We start from the raw sequence: 17,026 nt of genomic DNA on the forward strand, positions 1-17,026 counted from the left end.
CAGACCGTCTTCCTCTGATCAGCTACAGTTGGACTGAAGAGCTGCTCTCCTCTCCTTCCTCTCCCCTCCTCCTCCTCTCCCCCTCCCCCCTCCCCTCTCTTCTCTTCTTCTCAGCTGTGTTTTGAGGTGCTTCTCTTCTGTGTCTTCTTGCTGTCTCCGGTCATCTTGCCTCAATGCAGGCTCTCCCTGGTGACGTAATGTCCTCTGTCTTAGGCTGAGAAATCGAAACTCCCATTCGCAGGAGGGCGATTTGCGGCCGTCTCATTCTTAGCCACAATTTGTAGAATTCCTCCAAGTCCGCACAACAGTCACCCGCAAGCGAGCGGGGAAGTGCCCTTGCGGCGTCTCGCGCTCCGTGGGGGTGTCTTCTTTTGGGTCCTCTCAGAGCTGGCTGGGCTTCTGCACGAGGCCTGCACGAGGGGCCGCTTTCTCCGAGGTTGCCCCAGAAATGTCCGTGTCTCTGCCCCATTCCTCAAATCCAACAGCCAGAGTTCGCCTGTGGTACCTGCGGCCTCGCTCAGCTTTGGAAAGGAGCCCGGGTGGGGGTGGGGGGATGCTGTTCCGCCCTCGCCTGCCCCCAAACCAAGCAGCTTCCTCGCTTTGTCCTTTCAGATTCTGCCTGATTTCTTGGGGGGGGGGGGAAGAGGGCTGCGATGTCTCCCACCTACCACCAGGGCATCCTTTCTTGCCAAGCCAGGCCCCCCGAGCCCCAGTTTTTGAGGGGAGCCTCTGTGGCCATGATGTCTGCAGGGATGAGGTTCTGGGAGAAGATAAAAGGCTGCGTAAACCCTGAATGGTCGTGACTCAGCCAGAGGCGGGAATTGAACTCGGGGCTTCTGGGCCGAACCCCCAGGAACAGGAAGCTAAACTGGGCTTCCAGGGTGCTGAGTCAGAGGGGGCAGAGCCCGAGGGCTCTGGATCAGCCCCCCTTCCCTCTCCCGTCACTCCGATGGGGAAGAGCTGGGGGCTGGCCTCGCCGGTGACCCCGTGTGCCATTCCCTCGGCGCTCCTAGGTCTGCATCGTCCAGAAGCGGGACACGGAGAAGATGTATGCCATGAAGTACATGAACAAGCAGCAGTGCGTCGAGCGGGACGAGGTCCGCAATGTGTTCCGGGAGCTGGAGATCCTGCAGGACATCGAGCACGTGTTCTTGGTGAACCTCTGGTGAGCGCTTCCCCTCGGTCAGCCCTGCGGGGTCGGCGCTGCGGGGTCAGCCACGGCTCCCCCCACCCCCCGGCCGGCCAGTCCCCCCACAGTGGCCGTCACTCTCCAACACGCAGGGAATTCCCAGAGCTGTGAGAGACCTCCGTGGCCACTTGGTCACACACACAGAGGGCTTGGAGGAACCTCTGGGTTCTGCCAGCCTGACTCCGGGCATGCTTTCTGCAGGAAAGACTCTGCCTGAATCTTCTAGAAATCCTACTCTGTGTTTACTGTAAGAGCATATTGTGGGAGGCAGCTGGGTGGCTCAGTGGATAGAGAACCAGGCCAAGAGATGGGAGGTCCTGGGTTCAAATCTGGCCTCAGACATTTTTTAGCTGTGTGACCCTGGGCAAGTCACTCAACCCCTTTTGGCTTGGCTTTCCTGCTCTTTTGCCTTAAGTCCTAGAAGGAAGTGAAGGGCTTTAAAAAAGCAGATAGTGCCATCTCTGCCACCCCGGACTCATGAAAGAGGCCGAGACATTGTCTTGGCGCCTGATAAGACAGGACGTGGGACCGGACTCAGAGCCGAGGGCTCGCTGGCTCGCCATGGCCGCAGGACTCTGCGTGGAGAAGGGAGCGACCCAGGGCTTCGATGAGTTGGGAGGCGATGTGGGCGCTCTGACACGGCGGCCTTCATGCCCCGTGGCTGCCCGCGTAGCCCCCCTCCTCAGCGATCTAGCCGCCTCCCCTAGCCTGGCTGCGGTCCACACCCCCGAGCCCGAATGTGGCTCAGTACTGGGGGGTTCCTTAGGGCTTCTTCCTCACCTCCGTCCAGTCTTAGGAGATGAAGAGGAGGATCATGGGACCCCCAGGGGGCTGCATCATCCCAAGCCTCCACCCTTTTTCTAGAAATGCCCACCCACAGCTCAAGGCCAGAAATGGTGGGCACAGTCCCTGTTTCGTGCTGATCGCCCGCTGCCTCTCTCTCCACCCAGTGGGAGCGGCCAGTGGGGGGCCTGGCGTTCAGCATGTGGCCCCAAAATCAGTCTTTTAGACTCCTTCAGTCTTGAATTGAACTGAAAGGAAGCCCGAGCATCTTCTCCCTCTGTTCATCTTTGGGAGCGTTTCCCAGTGAAGCTCCGCCTTCTGTGTCTCCCCTCACTTTCCCATCATCCAGATGGCAGAGGTAGAGATGGCACCCCAGTTAGAGAGCCTCCCAGCCAAGCAGAAAAGACCCCGTGATGCCACGCCTCCTCCTCCTCCTCCTCCTCGTCCTCCTCGTCCTCCTCTTCTTCCTCCTCCTCTTCCTCCTTTTCCTTTTCCTCTTCCTCCTCCTTTTCTTCCTCCTTGTCCTCCTCGTTCTCCTCCTCCTCCTCCTCTTCTTCATCCCCCTCCTCCTCCTCGCAGGTACTCCTTTCAGGACGAAGAGGACATGTTCATGGTGGTGGATCTGCTCCTGGGCGGCGACCTTCGCTACCATCTGCAGCAGAACGTGCAGTTCACCGAGGAGACGGTCAGGCTGTACATCTGCGAGATGGCCCTCGCCCTGGACTACCTGCGCAGCCGGCGCATCATCCACAGGTGAGCGGCTCTGGAGGGTTTTCTTGGCAGGAGAGAGCAGTCAGACTAGGGGCCTCGGCAGGCCTTCTGGCCAAGGGCTCACGTGAGCTAAGCCGAAGGGGCTGAGGTGAGGAGGGGACCGTGCAAAGGCGTGGAGGTAGGAGATAGGAGATTGCGGCGTCTGTTTGGGCTGGAAGGATGGAGGCAGCCGCGGGGATGGGAACAGCGTCCAGGGGGAGGTCGGGGGGAGGTCGGGGGCAGCGAGGAGCGCCGGGAGCCGCTGACCGTTCAGTGGTCACAGTGGAGGCGAGAGCTGCGGAGCCCGAGGCGGAACCGGGGCAGAGACAGCAGAGGCATGGGGTGAGCCCGGAGTACACGGCAGAGGCCCAGCTCCAGCGTTGCCGGTTGACGGGGTCCCCAGGGTGGAGGCTGGGGGAGGCCAAGGGGGGTCGAGTGGAGCCTTTAGCGAGGCGCCCCGCTTGCCCATCCACACGCTCCCTGCCCGGCCCGGGCACTCACATTCTCTGGTGAGCTGCCCGTCGGCCCCCCGGCTGCCCCCGGCTCCGGGGATTCTCTTGGGCCAGCTTGGAGCCGAGGCCGGGCCCCTGGGCGCAGCGGCCGTATTTGTTAGCTCAGAGATGGAGGATGAAGGACAGGCCCGACGTGGTCCTCGGCTCCTCCTCGGGGCTCCCGGAGGCTGGCCTGGGTGGCCCGGAGGGGCTCCGTGCAGGGGGCCCCGCAGCCTGGGGAGCCTTGTGGACGAGGGTCCCGGGTTCGGGGATTTCTTGGGGGAAACGCCTTCAAGACAAAGTTCTGTCTCCTTCCCTCCGTGTAAACCCCCCCCAGCTAACCGGTGGGGACGCTCTCTGGCCGGGTGGACCGCTCGGGAGGAGCCGCGGCCGGGGCTCCTGGTGATTCTGGGAAGGCGCCGGCCCGACGACCTCCGCAGGCCCCCATCCCCTCCGCCTCCTCCCTGGAGAGACGAGGCAGTGACTTACCCAGGGTCACCTGGAGCTGGGCTTCTTAGACCTTCCAGAAGAGATCAGCCCCCGGACGAGACGGGCCAGGGCCACCCGCGCGTGCTGAGGGGCCCCCAGGAGGGGCCTTGGGGGAGGCCTCAGTCCAGCCCACGCCTCTCCCGGCCGAGGCTGGTGGCAGTCGGGGGCCCGGCGGGCAGGAGGTTTGGGAGGAGGAGCCACACGGGGGCCTCCCCGTGGCACGAGGGGTTGAGTGGAGGCGACGGCAGGCCTCGCAATCCTCCGTGGAAGGCCGCCTCCCGCCTCTGCCCTGCTTCATGCTGGGCCACAGCAGGAGGCTGCTGGACGGGGCTGGGGGGGGCCAACACCGGCCCAGGGGAGGTCCCGGGGCCTGTCGCAGCCTCCACACAAAGGGGACCCCGGAGGCCTCTGAGCGGACGGCAGGAAGCCGCGAATGAGGGCCGGAGGGCCCCTCGCTCATCGCTTCTCTCCCTCCGCAGAGACGTGAAGCCGGACAACATCCTCCTGGACGAACAAGGTGAGGAAGCGAGGCCCGGCCCGGCGTCTGGGCGAGGAGAGGCCGGGGGGCCCGTGGGGAGCCCGTGGGGAGCCCGGAGCCAGGCTGCCCCCGTTTTCCACAGCAGAGTGAGGTCGGGGCCCCGGGGGGCAGACCCCGCCTCGGACTGCCCACGTGTTCCCGTCCGGGGCCTGGCGGGGCGCCCGGCTGAACCAGCTCCCAAGCCCTCACCTGCTCTCCCCAGAGCTGCCTTCAGGCCCCCCAATTATCCACATAACAACACTGACGCTTATAGAGCACCCCCGATGTGCCAGGCGCCGAGCCAAGCCCTTTACACCAGCCCCCCGAGGGAGGTGCCTTTGTGGTCCCCATTTTACAGTCCAGGAAACTGAGGCAAATGGCAGCGACTCATCCACAGTCACGCAGCGAGTTCGTTTCTGAGGCCAGATTCAAACTCGAGTCTTTCTGACAACAGGCCTGAGGCTCTATCCGCTGCCCCACCAGCTGCCTGTGATGCTGCCTAGCTCTGTCTGGCTCTCCCATTCCCACGAGGCTCGCTCATCTCTGGATGAGTCGGACTTGCTATCCATCAGGGGGTCAGCGAGCAGTTTGGGGGAGTCCTTGCTGTACGCCAGGCTCTGTGCTACGTGCTGAGCAGACAAAGAAGCCCCAGCCCTGCTCGGGGCCCCCAGAGAGCTCTGGTCCTAATGGGGGGGGGCGGCAAACGCATCCATCTGTGGGCCCGACGGCTCTACCGAGCCAGAGGGAGGCGAGCTCAGGGGGAAGCCACTGGCCGGGGAAGCTTCCAGGGAGGAGGAGGCCCAACGGGGCCAAGAGAAGGGCCCAGCCGGGAAGGAGCCTTTATTCTCTGTTATTCGGAAGGGCTCCTGTAAGCGCACACGCGCGCACACACACACACGTGGGGAGACCGAGACAGAGACAGAGAGACAGAGAGACAGACAGAGACAGAGAGACAGAGAGACAGACAGAGAGACAGACAGAGAGATGCAGAGAGATGGGCCACGTCACAAAAAAGAATCAATAGCATTTCATTTAAGAAAGCAGCTGCCCAGGCTGGGAGGCACACGGCAGCCTCACTTTGGGGGGGTTGTGGAGTGCCTGGGTTGAGCCTGGATCCTTGGAACGGCTCGCAGAGAACACCCGGGAGCTGCGAGCTTGCCGTTCTCCCTGGGCCTCGGTTCCCCCTTAAGCTTCTCTTTTGCCTCGAAGGACACGCGCATTTGAGCGACTTCAACATCGCCACGATCATCCGGGACGGGGAACGAGCCACAGCGTTAGCAGGGACCAAGCCTTACATGGGTGAGGAACAAGTCTCAGCTCCGCCGCCCTGGGTGGGGGGCTGGGAAATGGGCGCAGCAGAGAAATGAGGGGGCTCGTGAAGATGGGGAAATGCCAGGCTAGGGGCAGAGCCATTCGGGAGAGGCAGAATGTCTTGGCACGAGCTCACGGCTGCCCACTCTCCGGTTTCAATCGTGCTTCGGTGAAACAAAAGGCAAATCGTAGAGCTGTAGGTGGGGGCTGGAAGAGACCCCGGAAGTCACGGCGTCGACTCTTCTCTCTTGACCGAGGGCAGAAGTGAGGACTAGAGTCCGGAGTGACTCGTCCAGGGTCCTGCATGATAAAAGGGGGAAAAGTCGTGACCCAAATATGAATCCCAATCCAGAGAGTTGACTGTTTGGGTAGGAAATGAAAACTGTGATGCTTAAACCATGCCTTCTCTTTTGTGGGAGGAAGCTCCAGAGATCTTCCATTCCTTTGTCAGCGGAGGGACAGGCTACTCCTTTGAAGTGGACTGGTGGTCAATGGGCGTGATGGCTTATGAGCTGCTCCGTGGCTGGGTATGGCTTTCATCGTTTGGCAGATGTGCATGGCGTCCGATGTTGGCCCCTCAGTGAGTCTCGTGGAATCCCAGAATGTCAGGGAGGGGCCCAACATCCAGCTTCTTGGACTGCTGCGGACCCCCCCCCCGAGGCCCACAGAGGGAATAACAGGCCCAAGATCCGAAAGCCCAGTTTTCTTTTATCGATTTTGGAATCAACTTTCCCTGAAGGACTCGCCTTCTCCCCCTCCCCCTCCCCAACTTGGACATAGACACACGGGCCCTTGGGACGAATACTTATTCCACGTTGGCCAAGGTTGAAAATACCTGTTGTTCTCTCCTTTGGGTCCATCACCTTTCCATAGGCCATTCTCCTTGAGAAGACCAAGGATCTCTCCGGGTACCGAATTCTTGCACATTCTGCCCAGCGTTAGAGCCCTCTCTACACTTGTAGACTATTTCTCTTCCCACATGGGTGTGCTTTCCTGTGGGATACCCTCTTCACCCTTGAAACAAGAGTCTTCCCTTTGATCCCCCCTTCCATTCTCCTCTAGGTCTTCTCCACTGTTATCCTTTGATCTGATGAGGACACGTCATATATGCCTATCTGCTTCCTCCCTTCTTTCCTCTTAGGCTCTTTCCTATTCTGCAGTTTAATCACACACACACACACACACACACACACACACACACACACACACACACACACCACCAACAGCAGCAGCAGCAACAACAACGACGATTCATCCGTAGTAGGTGAGCTATTATGAGGTTTAGTTCACAAAGTTTCAGGGCTATTTCCCCACCATCGCTTCCATTTAACTTCTACTTTGACCCTTACGTCGTTGTGTTTAGAATTAAATGGTTTAGAAACCATTTAATATCTTCTTTCTTTTCATTTTATTGCCGCCATCATTGGTTGCAATACGTTTGCCTTTCTTGTATTTCTGTTGTCTGGAGTGTGCAAAAATAAAATAATTTGTTCGTGTTGGCTTCTCTTTGTAGAAACATTTAACACCTCGTCTAACTGAATACCTAGATTTTTTCATTAATGATTAGACTCAGGTTTCAGGATAGGTCACCTTGGCTGGCATCTTGAATTTCCCTGATCGTCAGAACACCTTGTTCCATTCCCTTCTGTAGTCTCTGGTGAGAGCACAATAGTCTTGAGTTACTTAAATTTCCTTTCCTTTGTATTTAAAATCTTCCTCAGACATTAGACTGAATTCCATGAGAACAAAGACTGTTTTTTGCGGTTATTTGTATCTCTAACACTTAGTAGTGTGTGGGGTGTGTTAGGCACTTAACAAATATGAGTTGACCAACTAGTCACTTGCAGAATTTGTCCTATAGCATCGGAATTGTCCAATTTACTACTGTGTGTCTTGTAGTCTATATTATAGGGTTTCCCTCCCTTTTTCTGAAAGTCTTCTATGGATTCTTTTGATTGGCATTTCGTTTTTTGCATTCAGAAGCTCTTTTTTGTTTGCTTTTTCCCAGTAAACACTGGCCTTTCTTCTCCCAGAAAATTCCAGGATCCTCTATTTTTTCCTTAATTACATGTAGAAACAATTTTTAACATTCATTTTATGACATTTTTTGATCCAAATTCTCTCCCTCCCTCCTTGCTGAGACAATGAGCAATTTGATAGAGATCGTACTTGTGCTATCATACAGTACATATTTCCATATTGGTCATGTTGCGAAAGAAGACAAATATCACACATACAAGAAAAAACTCATGAAGAAAATAAAATGAAAAACAGTAGGCTTCGATTTGTATTCAGACTCCATCAGCTCTTTCTCTGGTGGTGGAGAGCATTTCATCATGAGTCCTTTAGAGTTGTCTTGGATCATTGTTTTGCTGATAATACCCAAGTCATTTACAGGTGATCATTGTATAATATTGCTGTTCCCGTGTACAGTGTTCTCCTGGCTTGGTCACTTCACTTTCCATCGGTTCATATGTCTTTCCAGGTTTTTCTGGAATTAGCCCGTTTGCCGTGTCTTGTGGCATACTACTTTTCCATTGCAGTCATATACCACGCGTTCAGAAGTTATGTACTATTTCTTGCATTTTAATGGTCAGATTTTTTGACTTGTGTTCTCCCGGGAGACCCATCATCATTAAGTTATTTCCCTGCATTTCAGCTTTAAAATTAATGAGTTCTGCTTGTACGGAGATTGTTTTCTTTTATTGGCGATTACTTCTCTTCTCGTTTTTCGTTCTGTGTATTTGCAATCTGTGATTCTCTTTTTTGTATCTTTGATGAGTTTTGTTAATCCAGTTTTCCCATTCTGTTCATTGTTTTCAGATAATTGGAAACGTTTTTTGGTCTCATACTCTCTTGAAAATGTACATTGTCTCTTGCCTTATCAGGTGTCGACTCTTTTTTGCAATATTTATCCATTGTTGTCTGGACATGGATTGTTAGCTCCTCTGAAGGCCATATTCCCTTCTGTTATTAATGCCTTCTCTATTGGCTAATTTAGTTATGTTCAAGGTCTTTCATGGAATTTTCTTGCTCTCGAGATCCTTGGCAATTTTAGTCTTTTTTTCCCCCTATTCTCCTGTCACTCACTTTCTGACTCCTTCCCCTTTGGTTGCATTTTCCCTGGTAATTGAATTGCAAAGCTGTCCCAGCCTCCTGCCACCTTGGGCGGTCCATGCTTGGAGAGCCTCAGGCCCTGCCCCCAGGGCCTTCTTGGGAGAAGGCACGAGCCCCAGCTGGACGCCAGTCCCCTTTCTCTCAGGCTTAGAGGAGAATGTCGCCTGTGTGTCCTATCCCAGCTCCTCCTGCTCTTCAGGTCTCCATGTTGGTTATGACACAGAGTATGACCACACCACCATCCAAGGGAGGAAAAGCTTCTGACTTGCCCCCACGATGGGGTGAGGTGGGGAGGTGCACAGGGCTGACTTCTGTTGCTGGCATGTGTGTTGGCTTATGCAGCCTTGCCAGGGGGTGCCTCGTGGGCAACTTGAGGGTTGAGGATTAGCCTCGTCTGTTTGCCACATGAAAGCACTTCTTGTCTTCCCCTGTGCAGACAGATAACTCTCTTTCTCTTGTCTGTAAAAGTCCTGCTTTGGACTTTGGGAGCGGTGATGAGGATCAGAGAAAGTGTCTAGTCCTCCATCTCGGTGTTGCGTCCCTGGCCGGGAACCGACACAAGCTGGCACGTGATGGGTTTGCATTTCCTCTGCTTTCCAGAGACCCTACGACATCCACTCGAGCAACCCAGTGGAGTCGCTGGTGCAGCTGTTCAGCACCGTGAGCGTCCAGTATGTCCCAACGTGGTCCAAGGGGATGGTCAGACTTCTGAGAAAGGTAAGCTCCGACGGCAGGTGCCCCGGCATTGCCTGGCACTTCTGGGTGCCGCAGCTAGCCTGGCACAGAAGTGGGGCTATGTCTATCTGGGTCGGTGAAGTAGGACAGTCCAACTGCTGTGCTGGATCATCACCTGACTAGCAGTCGGCATCATTCAGGAGCTCGAGCTTTCCTCAAAGAGCAGCTGGCTCCCCCTGCCCTCTGGGGAGGTCTGCGCAGGCTTCCTGGGTCCGAGAAGGCCATTCCCTGAGGGCTGCTCCGAAGCCTCATCCCCTGCAGCCAGGGGCTCCACACAGGCCCAGCCCGCTGCCCTGGCCTCCTCGGACTGGCCGGAGCCCAGCCCGGAATGGCTCTAGAAATTGCTCGGGCGCAGCGTGGCAGTGGAGGAAGGTGCTGACTCGAAGCAGAGCCGGGACCCTTCGCCTCTTTCGTGTCATGGAGTTCTCTGGCGGCCGGCGGCGTCTCGGGATGCCCCCTCCGCCAAAGACATGTAAATGCCCGCGGTCCAATCCCCGGGAAGCCAGACCCAGCGAAATCCTTTTCCCCATCCCAGTTCACGGAGCCCCTGCAATGGAGCCAAAGATCCCCATGAAGGAGGGATAAAGAGCTGCCCCGGGAGCCACGAGGCCCCGGGTTCTAGTCCTGCCTCGGACACACCCTGGGCAAGGCTTGGGCTCTCGGTGCTCTGTGCCGGCAGAGGCCTCGCCTCGCCTCCCCTGGCAGCTCCCTGTGCCCAGGAAATCGGGGACTAGGACCTAGCTGGTGCGTCTACACCCGCTCCTCACGGCGGGCAGAGCAGAAGCGTCTAAGCCAAGGCCGACCAGGCTGCTCTTCAGCGTCCATGTGGTGGGAGGAAGGACATTCTGTAGCGCTCAGGTGCCACCTGCTGGCAAAGCAGGGCCTCCTTCGGTCCTCCTCCTCCTGGAAAGCCCCAGAAGCCTCGAGTCAGAGGGAAAGGAAGCATCCGGCCCATCCCTCGCTCTGCAGGAGGGGAAACTGAGGCCCGGAGAGGGCACGAGCCTCGCCCGTGCTGGCACAGGCAGGAGGGAGCCGTCGGGATTCTGAGCCAGACCCGGGGCGGCTCCTGCTGCCCGACGCTGCTCAGGGCCCTTCCCTGGCAGTGCCCCTCGGATGCCGGCTGGTCCCCCTGTGCTTGGCCCTCGCACGCGAGTCCAGTGAGGCTGTGGCTCGGCTGCCCCGCCGGCCCATTCCCCGGAGGCTTCGGGTTAAAAGAGCGAGTCCCGAGAGCCTGGGAAGCGGCCGTCCTCAGCAGGGGAGCCTCGCTCGCTCCCAGGGCCGGCCCGGGCTCAGCGGTTGGCGGTCAGCGGCAGGGCTCAGGCCCTCACGGCCCGGTGCTTCTCCCTGCAGCTCCTCACCGTGAGCCCCGAGCACCGCTTTTCCAGCCTGACAGACATCCAGGCCTCCCCCTACCTGGCTGACATCCTGTGGGACGAGCTGAGCCAGAAGAAGGTGGAGCCTGGCTTTGTGCCCAACGTAAGGTCCCTCGGGCGGCCCCGGGGGGCGGGGGGCAGGCGGGGGGATGCCCGGAGCAGGCGTGGTGGGGCTCACCCTCGGCGCTCTTTCCCCAGAAGGGACGCCTGCACTGTGACCCCACCTTTGAGCTGGAGGAGATGATCCTCGAATCCAGGCCCCTGCACAAGAAGAAGAAGAGGCTAGCCAAGAACAAGTCGAGGGACAACAGCAAGGACAGCTCCCAGTCGGTGAGTGCCACAGTCCGGGCAGTGGGGGACGGAGGGCCTCCGGGCCCGGGGCTCGGGGCCAGTGTGGGAGCTCAGAGGGACCTCAGAGGCTGCTCGTCCAAGCCCACCATTTTACAGATGGAGAAATTAAGGCCTGCGGAGGGGGAAAGGAGTTGCCTGAGATCCCGAGGTTGTCCGAGGCAGGATTTGAACCCAGTTCCTGTGCCTCTGGTGCCAGGAAGCCCATTTCCTGGTGGGCCTGGGTGACCTTTCTGCAGGCTGGCCTTCGGTCGCCCAGGGGCCTCCTTCCCGCTCATTCCAAGGTCTCCAGACCCCGCTCTGGTGGCGGCTCCTTGCCGGCCCCTTCCGGGGTCTGCCATCTTCTCTTTTTGCTTCTTGCCCCGGAATGCTTGCAAGGAGAGCCAGAGCGAGCCCCGAAGCTTTTCTGGAGGCCTCTGGGTAACCCCTAACTTGGGAGAAGCTCGTGGCCAGGGCAGGGGGCTGGCAGGAAGAATCGGGGCTAGCAGGGCAGCGTCCAGCAAGGGGAGACAGCGGGGCCCTGCTCAGTGGCCTCGGGAAGGGACCCCGTCTTCCTCGAGCCTCGGGGCTCCCCAGGATCCAAGGCCAGCCGGGCCCGCATCCAGCCCCATTCTTGGCACCGAATGGGGGGCTGAGGGAGGATCTCGGCAGACGGCCTCAGAGCTCTAGGCCGGAAGGCTGGGCGACGTGTGATGCGCGCCCGCGGGAGCTCGGCCGCCAGAGCCACCGGGTGCCCAGGGAGGTCTGCGGGGCCCTGGCACCTCACGGGCATCCCTTCTGGCGGAGGCGAGTCCCGGGGGCCAGCTGCCCCTTCTCCGCTGGCTCGGGGTGCCGGCTGCTCCCAGAGCGCTCGTGCCCAGGTGACTTGGTTGCTAAAGGCGAGGAGAGCGTGAAGAAGGTCCCGTCTCCTCCTGCATGCTGGGGTCTCCCTCCGCCTCCAAAATGGCGGCTCGTGGCTCAGCCTGGCTTCCTGCATTGGTGGTCCCCAGCCTAGACGACGAAAGAAAGCCAGCCCTGGATTGCGCCCCCCCAGGAGGCGGTCTGGCCGTTTCCCGCCTTGATGGCTAGCCAGAGAAGGGCTACCCAAAGCGGGGGGACCCCCGGCGTGGAGACGGGAGCATTTGGCCGCTTCTCCAGGAGGACAAAGCGGCGGCCCGATCCCTCTCTCTCTGAGGGCTTCCGTCGGCCCCTGGGCGGCCGAGCCCTCCGGGGCACGCTTGGCGAGCACCTCCTGCAGCTGTGCGGAGGGACCCATCGCCGGGGCTCTCCTGCCTCCCCCTCCTGCCCAGCTTCCGTCCTGGACTCTCCTCTCTCCGCTTCCTCTTCCTCAGCCATCGCCTTTTCCCAGAGGCCTCCTCAGTCCAGGGTTGGCCGCCTGGCGCGGTGGCAGAAGAGGAGAAAATGGCGGGGTCCCCGCCGCCGACTTCCCTCCTCCCAGCGTGCTCTCATGGCTTCCAGTGTCCAGGGGGCAGCCACGGGAGACCCCAGAACAAAAGAATGCACTCCTGACGCTTCCAGTTTGGGACCACACGTGGGTCCCTCGCCCTGGCCTCGGTTTCCTAATCTTCAGAATGGGGAGACAAGCTAGATGGTGCCTGAGGTCCCCGCCGGATTTCACGCTGTGATCCCCTTTATTATGTACTGGGTGCCCGTAAGTAGGAGGGCAGCTAGTGGTGCAGTGGATTGAGGGCTGGGCCTGGAGTCAGGAAGACCCGAGTTTAGACTTAGTCGCTGTATGACCCTGGGCAAGTCACTTGATCCTGTTTGCCTCGGTTTGCTCGTCTGTAAAACGAGCTGGAGAAGGCCTGACAAACCCTCCTGTCTCCTTGCCAAGAAGATGCCCAAAGGAGCCCGGAGAGGCGATTCAAGCCCAACACGCCGTTCTCTAGTGTGTTCGAGAGGAGGCGTTTTGAGCCGTGCGCCCGGGCCTCGCCCGTCCGTGTGTGCCTGCGAGTGTCTGTCTCCCTGGATTGCTGCGAGCCTCCCGCAGGAAGGAAACGTGTCCCGCGCAGAGCAGCGTCTCGCCTTCCAGGTCTGCTCGGGATCAGCCTGGGGCTCTGGTCACCTCTGGTCACCTCTGGTCACCTGTGGCCGCCTCTAGCCTTGGCCGAGCTGGCAGGCAGGAGCCCGGGGCCGAAATGCGCTGGGGATGCCCCCAGCGTCAGAAGAGGCTGGTCTGTGCTGGTCCTGGCCCTGGAGGCGCCCCGAGCTGTCCCAGAACGAGAGGAAGGCACAGGACGGTGGGGGAGGGGGCGAAGAGGGCCAGGACTCTGTGCGGGAGCCCATCCCGGCAGTGGCCAGGTTTTGCCTTCCCGCGCCTCCATTCCCTCAGCCTCCCCCGGATACGGGCAGCGGCTCCCAGCTGGTGCCCCCATCTCTAGGCTTTCCCCTCCCCAGTCTTTTTGGTTTAAACGCTTCCCTTCCATCTTAGAATCGCTACCGTGTATTGGTTCTAAGGAAGAGGAGCCCTAAGGGCCGGACAGTGGGGGTGAAGGGACTTACCCAGGGTCACACAGCCAGAAAGAGTCTGAGGCCAGATTGGAACCCAGGTTCCCCCTGAGCCAGCCAGCTGTCCCCTACACGCAGTCTTAAAAAGAAGACACCGGCTTCTCCGATCGAATCAGAGACTGGGGAGGAATGTCCAGGCCCCACCTCACAGGCAGGCTGGGAGGGCCAAAGGAGACACCAGGTGGGTCACCAAGGCCTCGGCCACTCCCGTTTCTCGGGAGATTTCCGACAATGCCAAGGGGAGTGCCCCAGTGGTCCGCCATGTGCCAGAGGCCCAGGAAGACTTGGGAATGGGTTTGGGTGGAAAGTGGGCTCTGGGCCCCGCGTCCGGGCCAGCCCCCTCCTCCTCTGCTCCTTCTTACGGCTGCTCCCGCGCCTACGGTCAAGGGCGTCACAAAGCAAACACCATCCCTCCCATTTTGTGGAGGAGAAAACTGAGACCCGGGAGGGGGGAGGTGACTGGCTCAAGGCGATGTGGCCATGCCGGCACGTGCCGAACAGCAGCAGCACTGGAGCGAGGGAGCCCGGCACCCACCTCCCATGGGAGCCTGACTCCCTTCTGTGTTTTTTTCTGCCAGGAAAACGATTACCTTCAGGAGTGTCTTGAGGCCATCCAGCAAGACTTTGTGATTTTTAACAGAGAAAAGTAAGTGGCCGCCTGGAGCCGGGGATGATGGGGGCTGCTTGGTGTCTGGCATTCCAGAAGGGGCTTCCCAGCTCTGCACTGGGCGGAGGAGAGGCCCCCAGAGGGGAGTGACGGGCAGCCCCGAAGGGTCCTTGGAGCGAATCCGGGTCCCGGGTCACGCCAGCCTCACCCCCATGGCGGTCCTGAAGGTCATGGCCGACCCGTGCCAGCTCCAACGGGGTAGAGAGGAGGGGCGGGCATGGAGCCTGTGCTGGGGCGGGCGCCTCGGAGACTGACCTGCCCGGAGAATCTGAAGAGCGCTGGCGAGGGGGAGCCCAGGCTCGGCAGACCATCCCGGCAGGCCAGCTCTCTGGGAAGGGGCTCTCCTCCTCACTGACTGCCGGGAAGGGGCCCTTCTGGCCGGCGTGTCCCTCCCCGGGCCTTGCCCACGTACCAAGCATTGGCCCTGCTCTGGGCACAGGACAAGGAGCCTGAAAGCAAAGCCCTCCAGAGCTTGTCCCTCTTCCCAAGGCCCAGGACGGGAAGGCTTCTCTGACTGCCTCACGCTGAGCAGGGAAGGAGCCCCCCGTCCGCTTCCGCAATAGGGAGCACCGCTGGCCCTACGGTGGTCTGGCGAGCCACCACCCCGGCCAGGGGACCCGGGAAGGTGCCCAGTCCAGCCTCTGAGAAGAGCTGTGGGCAGAAGAGGCTGGAGCTCTCTGGGACCGGCTGAAGGTGCCGCCCCCCCCTTCAGATCAGGCTCGTGCGGCTGCTCCGAGCTGGATGGTGCCCCCTCACCCCCTTTGTCCAAGCCTGGAAGGCGGACGGCGGGCACCCTGGCCACGCCATTTCGGCGTCTGTGTCTCATCTCCATGTCTGGGATCTTCGGCCTCCGGACAATAGTGACGCCCCTTAGCTGGCCTCCCCTTGGCGTGTGCGCGGGGGCCGAGCGTGCCGGCTCCTGGCAGAGCAGGGTTCCGGCCGCATTCCGCTCGGGCCTCTCTCTCCGGTTTTGCCCGTCGGCAGTCGTGGGAGCTCCTGGGGCCGCTGTCCTTCCCGGGACGGCCCGCTCACCCCTTGCCCTTCTCCTCGTCTTTGCAGGCTGAAGAGGAGCCAGGCCCCGGAGGCCCTAGACAAGGGCGTGCCTGTCCCGGAGGCCACGGAGGAGGCCGGGCCGGACGCAGAGCCAGACGTGGAGAGCTCCCGCTTCCACATGTGTAGCTCCGTGTGCCCCTCGGCAGGCAGTAGCTAGGCGGGCGGCGGAAGAGCCCGAGCCCTCCGGCCTCTGGAAATCCTCGTTCTCAGGTGGCAAAGGTGAATCTCTGGCTAGAGCCGGAGCCGGAGCGCTGCCGCGGGGAAGGCGACTCGTGCCCGCTCTCGTTTAGCCAGCCAAGAGCTTGCAAAGGCAGCCTTAGCTGACCGCGTTCCTGAACTCGCCGGGGTGAGGCGTCTGCTCCCGGGGGGCGCCCCGAACGTGCCTGCCGTGGCCCCGTCCGCTTCGGGGGGGCTGGATCGCGAGCCCAGGACACACTCCATTTTCTCCGCTCGGAGGTCACCGAGAAGGGCCTGGGCCTGCGGGGTCCCTGCATGCACACGACCCCCAGGGGCTGCCCCACTCGGTGAGAAGGGCTCCTTCCCAAGAAGTGCCAGGGGAGGTCCGGTGGGCCGGCCTCCCTCCTCCTCCGGCCGCTGCCAGCTGTACATACTGCCTTTTCCACTCTTTGGAAGCCTTTCCTGGCCGGGCCTGGGGGCCAGTTTCTGTTCCGGCCTCGAGCTGCCCATCCGTGCCGGGCCCCGAGGACGTCGTCTGGGAGGAGCGGACGGGGCGAGGGCCGGGGCTCTCGGCCGTCCCGGCCATTTGCTTCCCTTCTGTATCCGTTTCACCTTCATTGATTAAACGATGAGGAACAACTGGGGTCTCTGTGTGGATTGGGATGGGGAGGGGCGCGAGCAGAAGCCGGGGGGGGGCTCAGCCTCGTGCCGGACGCCCCCCTCCCCACACGGCTCCAAAGGGAGCGTCCCCCGCCTGCCAGCGCGCGCAGAGTTTGAAGAAGCCTCTGCCGGGCAGACCTCCGGGCTCTGGCCTGTATGTCTGCAGCAGAGGACGACGTCGCCGGCAGTCGGTCAGTAAACGGTTACGAAGCACCTACTGGGTGCCGGGCACTGTGCTAAGAGCTGGGGTACAAAAAGAGGCCAACGGCAGGCCTTGCCCTCAGAGAGCGAACCTCAGCCAGATTCCGAGGGCAACAAATGGCTCCCGGCTTTCTTTCTCGAGTTCTTCATGCGCCACGCGGGGAGGCCCCAAGGCTAGAACTCCGAAGGGTCACACACGGAGCTCCTCTGGTGACCTCGCTTATTCAAGGAAGGCCGTTGGGGGGAAGGACTTGTCCAGGGTCACACAGCCAAGTCCATGGGGGGTTGGGGCTAGAATCACAGTCGTAGGAGAAAACATTCGGGGAAGACGTTGGAGGCCGCCAAGCCTAACCCTGCCGACCCTCTCGAATTCAGATCTCTTGTCTCCCCTGCCCACACCTACAAACTATCCAGGAGAAAGTCTAATCTTTCGTGGCACCCACAAGAATGGGCCAGCCGGCACCCTCCTGGGCCCAACACCTCCCTCCCACTGATTGTCTTCATGGAAGGAAGTTTTCAACTGAGAAAATAGGCAGCCACGCTCCCACTCCCAGAGGAGCTCTGCTGAAGCCAGGCAAGGGGCGAGGGCAGCATGCTCTCTCTCTGCCCGGTGTGCCAGTGAAACGATCATCTGCCCACCTCCGGCCCTCTCTATCC

The 17,026-nt window shown here is 60.0% G+C and overlaps 1 protein-coding gene across 1 annotated transcript; it reads left to right on the top strand.

Moving 5' to 3' along the window:
* The first annotated feature begins 1,031 nt into the window (after window positions 1-1,031).
* Window positions 1,032-16,147, top strand: STK32C (serine/threonine kinase 32C). The gene is made up of 10 exons (XM_044659182.1): window positions 1,032-1,165; window positions 2,552-2,725; window positions 4,182-4,219; window positions 5,429-5,518; window positions 5,954-6,057; window positions 9,248-9,364; window positions 10,733-10,858; window positions 10,954-11,085; window positions 14,190-14,257; window positions 15,338-16,147. Exons 1-10 carry the CDS (start codon window positions 1,047-1,049, stop codon window positions 15,486-15,488), a joined length of 1,119 nt encoding a protein of 372 aa, XP_044515117.1. The 5' UTR covers window positions 1,032-1,046; the 3' UTR covers window positions 15,489-16,147.
* Window positions 16,148-17,026: the final 879 nt, after the last annotated feature.

This window comes from Gracilinanus agilis, chromosome 2 (assembly GCF_016433145.1).
Source record: "Gracilinanus agilis isolate LMUSP501 chromosome 2, AgileGrace, whole genome shotgun sequence".
In the NCBI taxonomy this organism is placed as follows: Eukaryota; Metazoa; Chordata; class Mammalia; order Didelphimorphia; family Didelphidae; genus Gracilinanus; species Gracilinanus agilis.

What these genes read in the sequence shown, in the direction of transcription:
- STK32C (XM_044659182.1), top strand. Translation starts at nt 1,047, where the DNA reads ATGTATGCCATGAAGTACATGAACAAGCAGCAGTGCGTCGAGCGGGAC. An exon ending in AGCCGGCGCATCATCCACAG is followed by an intron (nt 2,726 to 4,181) that starts GTGAGCGGCTCT and finishes CTCCCTCCGCAG; the next exon opens with AGACGTGAAGCCGGACAACA. An exon ending in CATCCTCCTGGACGAACAAG is followed by an intron (nt 4,220 to 5,428) that starts GTGAGGAAGCGA and finishes TTTGCCTCGAAG; the next exon opens with GACACGCGCATTTGAGCGAC.